Source organism: Pithys albifrons, chromosome 15 (genome assembly GCF_047495875.1).
Source record: "Pithys albifrons albifrons isolate INPA30051 chromosome 15, PitAlb_v1, whole genome shotgun sequence".
Taxonomy (NCBI): domain Eukaryota; kingdom Metazoa; phylum Chordata; class Aves; order Passeriformes; family Thamnophilidae; genus Pithys; species Pithys albifrons.
The window spans coordinates 18,555,672-18,563,412 of record NC_092472.1 but is presented as its reverse complement, the minus strand read 5'-3'; the positions used below and the strand labels follow the sequence as shown (position 1 = coordinate 18,563,412).

Here is a 7,741-nt window from a genome sequence, read left to right as displayed (position 1 = left end):
CTCAGTTATTTAGGAGGACTTTTTATCTCCATCTTTTCCATTTGGTTTCCTGGCAGGGAATCTCTGAAGATTCCCACACTAGTGGAAATAACATTTCATGTTCTGAAGCTGAGAAAGGATAACGAGTTCCAAATAACTAATACAACCTTCTGACCTTGGGAATGACAACACACATGTTTGGAGATGGCACTTTCACTACACAAGTTCAAAATGAAGAAAAAAAAAGGAGATTTGATGGATTTCAGGAGTCTCATTTTGCAGAGCCTCTTCCACTCTGGTTGCAGTGCAAGGACTGGGGTGTTCAGGAGTTGGTTTCATTTCCAGGCTGTGCATCCCGTGGTTGCTGTGCTTGCAGGGGCACCAGGCACAGCTCCAGAGCCATCACAGGGGAGGAAACGTCCCATTTCCTCAGCCTTTTCTTTTTGAAAATGCACTAGAAATGTTCTAAAACAACTTGGAATGGACAATAAAGTTCTTGAGCACAACAAGGACGATTGTGTCATAAAGGGCAAGTGGTAAAGAGAATGGGAAGGGATGGCTGGAGAAAGGGGAGAAACAAACCCACTCTTGTTTATTAGGAAGGAAGGAGGAAAACCAAAAAGGACAAACACAAGTTGTGTGCCTGCACAGCTTCGATCTCCTGAATTTACGGGACTGGAGACTTGGGGAAGGAAGGAAACCTTTGGAGGCGTTTGATCCACGGCGGCTTCGTGGAGTCCTGAGGGCTGGGAGAGCAGAGTGGGAGGGACTGGGACAGCAGGAGTGGGAGGGACTGGGACAGCAGGAGTGGGAGGGACTGGGACAGCAGGCGTGGGAGGGACTGGGAGAGCAGGAGTGGGAGGGACTGGGACAGCAGCTCAGGGATGGGCACACAGGCCCATATTCCATGGACAGCAGCCCAGGATGGGGACACAGGCCCGTGTTCCATGGACAGCAATTCCCCCCAAGCCAATTCCCCCCCAGCCAATTCCCCCCAAACCAATTCCCACAAGCCCATTCCCCCCAAACCAATTCCCACAAGCCCATTCCCCCCCAGCCAATTCCCCACAAGCCAATTCCCCCCCAAGCCCGTTCCCCCCAAGCCCATTCCCCCCAGGGCCATTCCCCCCCAGCCCATTCCCCCCAAACCAATCCCCCCAAGCCCATTCCCCCCCAGCCCATTCCCCCCAAGGCCTTCCCAGCCGCGCTCGCTCCCACCCGGCGGGGCGGGGCCCGCACTGCGCACGCGCCTCCCAACCCTCGCGAGCCTTCTCTCCGCGCCGGCCCCGCCCCTCGAGGGGCGGAGCCTTCCCCGGGCCCGGCCCCGCCCCCGGCGCGCTCGCTGATTCTGTGGTTGCCGCGCCCGCGCGCGCGCGTTCCGTGCCGGGGCGATGCGCGGTGGTTGAGCGGGGCGGGCGGGCCGGTCTGGGCAGTGCGGGCGGCACCGGCGGCACCGGGGCGAGCTACGGGCTCGTCCCCGCCCGCGGGAGCTCCTCTCGGGACCTTCCGTTTCCGCGCCGCGGGACGGCCCGCCCGCCCGCCCGGCTTTGTGCGGGGCGCGGAGGGCGGGGCCGCGGGGGCCGCGAGTGCCGCTCGGGCCGGTAAAGTTGGCGCGATGGGCGGCGGGGCCGCGCCCGGGGCCGGGAGCGCGCGCGGGGCCGCCGGGGCTGCGCGCCCCCAGCGCTGAGACCCCGCACCGGGAACCGCACCGGGACCGGGAACTGCACCGGGAACCGCACCGGGACCGGGAACCGCACCGGGAACCGCACCGGGACCGGGAACCACACCGGGAACCGCATCGGGACTGGGACCGCACCGGGACCGCATCGGGACTGGGACCTCACCCGGGACCCGGCACTGGGGCCGCACCGCACCCGGGACCGGGACCCGGCACTGGGACCGCACCGGGACCGCACCGCACCCGGGACCGGGACCCGGCACTGGGACCGCACCAGGAACCGCACCTGGGACCCGCACCCGGCACTGGGACCGCACCGCACCGGGACCCGCACCCGGCACTGGGACCGCACCGGCACCGCATCGGGACCGCAGCCGGTACCAGCACCGGCACCGCACTGGGACCGGCACCGCACCCATCCTGGTACCGCGCCCGGCCCCGCACCCAGCTCGGCCCCGGCCCCGCAGCGGCCCGAGCATGAGCGCCCCGCTGGAGCCCCGCATCAAGCAGGCGCTGCGCAGGAAGCCCGCGGAGCGCAGCCCCGAGGTGAGCCCGGCCCGCACCCCGGGGCTCCGTCCCTGCCCCGCGCCCGCACGGACCGCGCCGCGCTGCCCGCTCTGTGCTTCCTTACGTATTAGTTATTTCTTTAGTTATTTATTGATTTAGTTCTTTATTTAGTTTCTTATGTGGTTGTTGATATAGTTACTTATTTATTTAGTTACTTATTGAGTTACTTATGTAGTCAGCGAGTTGTTTCGGTCGGAGCGGGACAAGGTGCGGGCACAGAGGAGGAGGAGGAGGAGGAGCAGGACGGGATCGCCGGGAAGTCAAATGATGCGTCTTTCAGTGATGCAAAACTTCTGGGAAAAGTTTAGGGAGCTGCGAGGCTTCGCTTTGACCTGCGCAGCGATGCAGATTTAAACAAAACCCGGCTAATGACGCCGCGCAGGCTCCACAGAGGTGTTGCTGCGGTGGGTGGGAGTGTGGAAATGAGCGGGGCTGGGGAGCTGCAATAAAGGGCTTTTTCCAATTTACTGCCCTCCCTGTGCCGTCCCCGCACGGTCTGTCATCAGCCATGTATTTTGGGGATGGAAATGTCGTGGAGCTTTAACTTAATAATGAAATATGGTTGATAGTATTTGTATTTACTGAAGGGCTGGTTGGAGTTTGTTTGTTTGCTTACCCTTTGCCTTCGTTTGTTTTCCTTGCTGTGATTTTTTTTAATGTGCTCAAGAATTAGTGGTATGAAGTGATACTCTTGACTTTGTCCCTTGGAGACTGGGAAACGTCTGTTCTTCTCCCTGGATACTTCATGGAGAGCAGAATGTCCTGCCTGGTCTTCCTTATAAGTTAAATATGAAAGGGTGACTTGGGGAGAGCAGCTCAGAGGCTGCTCTGGAGCACATCCCACCAGAACAGAGTCCCCAGTTCCCTTCCACAGCAGCCTGGGGAGTGAGATACAGATGTTCAGTCCCAATGTTTACTCACCTTGGGGTATCTGACACATTCCTCCCCGTGTCTCTAAGTTAATGATGGGGCAGCCTCTCTGTTCGTCCTTTCCCACTTATTTTTAGCACTCCCCTCTTGCTTCAGACCCTTCTTTCTTTCTGTTCAGCTGGAGTCTCCAGTTAGCAGAATTCCTTTGCCAGTGTGGTTTGCAGTGTTGGGCAACTGGGTTGATCACAGGGGTGTCATTGATGAGTTGGCATTCCGGGCTGGCTCGTCACGGCGTGGACTTTGGGGAACAGGTAATGTGGCCTGGCCCAAACCTCTCCCCGCTCGCTGTACCAGCCTCTGTGGCTCTGCAGTGCTGTTTGCTCTGATTTCTTTAGGCAGCCCCACTTTTCCACCCAGCAGCTGTCATGGAATTTGGCAGGGTTGTCACCTTATTTTGGCTAAAACTGCTTTAAAATAATTTTGTGTGACTTTATAATGTTGAGCTGTCACATGTCACGATGTGCTGCTGCTTGTGGGTCTCTGGAGGTTCCCACTGGGACTGACATCAGGGTTGTGTGCAGGTTTCAATTTGCCAAGGTATCTAAATTGTGGAAAAAAAAAAGTAATCTTTGCTAGTCTAACTAATAGCACTTCCAAAATGATTGAAAAAAAAATTAAAAAAGTTAATTCCCTTGTTAATCTGGCCCTTTTTGGGCAGGCTTTTAGAGACACTGCACAGTGAGACTGCTCGTGATTAAAGTCAAACATGTACTTAAATCTTGGCAGGATTGGGTCCTCTGTTCTTGCTGCCTGTTGCTGAGTGGATAATTACAGTCAAAGCACACTTGTTTTCCTGGGTACTTTTGTTTCTATACATTTACAAGCAAAGCTCTTCCCTGTTTGGATGCAGAGTGTACCTGAGGGTCCCCAGTCTGGGTCTGTCCCACTGCTCAGATCCAAAGCAGCAAACTGAACCCCCTGTCACACTGACAGATTGCTCAAACATCTGCAGTGTTATTCATTCATTTAGTTAAAAGCAGCATCCTGACTGTTGTATTTTCTGTGTAGGCTGCAAGACTTGGGGCAGGGAGGTTGGGACAGCACAGCCATTGGGGTCAGACCCAAATTTTGGGTGTCCCTGCCCAGGATGCACAATCTGGTGACGCCTGTCCTGAAGTATCCAGTTGTACACAGAGTGTGGCTTCATTTGTGCCCTCCCACTCTCCTGGGAAGTGTCACCAGCTCCTCCCACACGGCACCAGCTGCTCTGCCTGCATTTTTGAACAGAATGCCCCAAATTCCCCAAGCCATGGTTGGTATTTCATGATAAGCCAAAGCTGCTTGTCCACAGGACTTTCAATCACTTCCAGCCCCTTTCTGCCCCTCTCTCTATTTCTGATCCTGCACTTTATGGAGTAGTTTACCTGGGTATTTATTACAAATTACAGGGTTGGGGCTGTGCTGATTAGTAGCATGGGGTAGTTCTTCATTCCTGTCATCTGTGCAGAGTCTCTGGAAAAATACAGATAAACACTCCACATGCCAAATTTTCCTTATGAGTAGTACTACTATCCATATGATTTTCATTTTAGGTCTTTTTCTTGGCAAAATGTTTTCATTTCTAAGAACTACGAAACTAAGCAGGGACATACTCAAATATTTTCAGAATTTACTTATTTTGAAAATGATTTCAATGGCTTGGGCAAGAAAACATTTTAGCTGTTGATGCTACGAATATTTTTGTTTGGAAAAATCTCTGTTAGGGCAAGTTTTCAATGTTGTGGTAACATTCCAACGTTTGCTAATTGTTAAAGTGTATAAGTTATGCATATTAGGCATGTACACACTTGATTTTTTTTAGTGTTGTTGCTCAGATACTTGTTGTGTTACAATCTTTAATTTATTTGGCGAGAGGGGGATTATTTTGAGGAACTGGAAGAGATTGTAGCAAACACTTAATGCTGTGTACATTTTTATGTAATTGTTGTGTTACTTTGCTTAGAAACTTTCTCTAGAACTACCCAAGGCTGGGAAATACTTTGTTACCTTCCCTCTTGCCTCTCCCCCCCTTGCCTCTCCCCCCCTTGCCTCTCCCCCCCTTGCCTCTCCCCCCCTTGCCTCTCCCCCCCTTGCCTCTCTCCCCCTTGCCTCTCCCCCCCTTGCCTCTCTCCCCCTTGCCTCTCTCCCCCTTGCCTCTCCCCCCCTTGCCTCTCCCCCCCTTGCCTCTCCCCCCCTTGCCTCTCTCCCCCTTGCCTCTCTCCCCCTTGCCTCTCTCCCCCTTGCCTCTCCCCCCCTTGCCTCTCCCCCCCTTGCCTCTCCCCCCCTTGCCATTCCCCCCCTTGCCATTCCCCCCCTTGCCATTCCCCCCCTTGCCATTCCCCCCCTTGCCATTCCCCCCCTTGCCATTCCCCCCCTTGCCATTCCCCCTCTTGCCATTCCCCCTCTTGCCTCTCCCCCCCCTTGCCTCTCCCCCCCCTTGCCTCTCCCCCCTCTTGCCTCTCCCCCCTCTTGCCTCTCCCCCCCTTGCCTCTCCCCCCCTTGCCTCTCCCCCCCTTGCCTCTCCCCCCCTTGCCTGTCCCCCCCCCTTGCCTGTCCCCCCCCCTTGCCTGTCCCCCCCTTGCCTCTCCCCCCCTTGCCATTCCCCCCCTGCTTCCTGGTGGACTGATGTCCATGGATGTGGCAGGTGCTGCTCTGGGATGCGAGTGAGTCCCACCAGTCAGACTCCTGTCTTGTTGGCTCCATGATGGACTGTGTGACCCTGTGCTGACATGGGATATAAATCTGCCTTTCAAGTACAGCCTGAAAGTGCAGAATTTGTGAGGCTTCTCTCAGATGTTAGTTTGGATAACAGATTATCCTAACAAATCATCCCTTCTGTCTCGTCAGAGAGAGGAAATCTTGGCAGTAATTGGATACTTAATCACTTTAAAAAAAAAGTCATCCCTATATTTAAACTACAGGATTTCATGCACTGCTTTAATATTTGAATCTCTGCATTTGTCTCCCAGGGTTATGCAGATGTCTGGTGAATCTGTGAGTGCTCACACGTGCACATGCTCCAGTCCTTGCAGGGTGGGAAATGGGCTTCATGTGCAGTGTTTAACTGTCTCTTGTGTCACAGGTGGGGATATGAAATTAGCAATTTGGGAATATTTTAACGGAGGAAACCCCATTGTTCAAAGCAGTAGGAGGGAAGGATGAGTGGTTATGCCACCCTGTGTGCACTCTCATTAAAGGTTTAAGTTTCCTGGGGCCCAGAATTCCTTATCAGGTCCATACAAAGGCTCTGATGTTGGTCTTTTGGGGAGTGGTTTAATTCCTGCCACAGGTAAGGGCTCAGGGGCTGATGGGGCCAAACAGCAAAGGATTGTGCTGCTGGTTCTTTCCCTTCCCTCCTCCCTCCCTCACTCTCTTCCATTTTTAATGGATCCTTTTCCCAATACAGTCTTTTTTTAGTTCTTCTTGACTTTGTTCTAGACAGTGTTTACTTTCCGTGGTTCAGAAAGCTTTGCCTTTATTTGACTTCAAAGAGTTGGAGCTTATTTTTATGCTCTGAGCTCTTGTATTTTCCTAACTTTGTCTTGTTGCAGTAATTCTTGATTAATGTCAATTTGACTTTGTTTGGCAATAGTAACTCCCTTCCTTCTCTTCCTGTTCCCTTTTTATTAATACAGTGGAAAGAGGAAAAACCCAATTTGCAGAATTGTGCCATAGCAGGGTCTGCTGTTTGGAGTGTGTGATGTTTCTTGATGGCTTAGACACAGAGAAATGGATCTGCATGGATGTAAATCATGCACAGATAGTCATTGATGGGCATTATAAAATGGCTGTAATAAATAAAATAAATTATTGCTGACAGCATAACAAAGGCACTCTTGTACTGTAGCACAGCTGAGCCAAACAGAGGAGCACATCTGCTTCTTGTTTCCAGAAATAACTGGTATTTTGAAGTGGGTTTTTTCGTCCTTTTAATAATTTTCTGAACGCTCAGTAGGTGAAGTGGGATGAGCTGCAGTTAAAATCTGTTGTTTCCACAGTTTGCATTGGGCTTTTTGGAGTGTGAATGGGACAGGGTGTTGGGTTTGGGTAGTCATTGAGCATAATTGGAGTTGTAGCATCACTACAAAAATGGAGGTGCTGTTTGTGTAAAGCCAAAACAAAACTTGTGTTAAGTGAAGTTGCAGGTGCTGGTTTGTACTTAATAAAACCACCTTTCTCTTGGCATGTGGCCTCCAAAGCAGGGGCAGAGCAGTGATGGAAACCTGACTCCTGCCATGATTTTCTGCTACCCAACCTCTGTCTTGCATTCTCCTTCCCATTTTTTGGGCAGTGATTTATTCTTTTACTGGTGGCACTTGGTGAGGGTTTGTCATGAGAATATCAGTTCTGGAGCTCAGGCTGGGGATGAGCAGCAGCCACCTGGTGTAAAATCCTGGAGTGTTCTGTGTCTCTGCCTTGGGGTCTCTGCCATTGCACCTGCCCAAAGCTCTGCCAGAGCTGCACTGAGTGCTGTGAGACTTTGATCCCTACCTTGCAGGACTGGGGTTGGTCTTGGCACAGGCCTGGCAGCTGGAGGAGACCTCCAAAGTGGAAGTCTTGGCTGTCACTGGTGATACCAAAGCAACACAAACACGTCCTGACTTGTCT

At 52.7% G+C, this 7,741-nt stretch overlaps 1 protein-coding gene across 8 annotated transcripts in view; it reads left to right on the top strand.

Moving 5' to 3' along the window:
• The first annotated feature begins 1,367 nt into the window (after positions 1–1,367).
• The window catches only part of RAPGEF6 (Rap guanine nucleotide exchange factor 6), a 124,109-nt gene continuing 117,735 nt past the window's right edge, over positions 1,368–7,741 (top strand). For 7 of the 8 annotated variants that reach the window (XM_071569896.1, XM_071569900.1, XM_071569893.1 and 4 more), the window contains exon 1: positions 1,368–2,203. In XM_071569896.1, the coding sequence (XP_071425997.1) occupies positions 2,135–2,203 (69 nt within the window). In that variant the 5' untranslated portion in view covers positions 1,368–2,134. The other variant, XM_071569895.1, reaches the window with a different exon arrangement.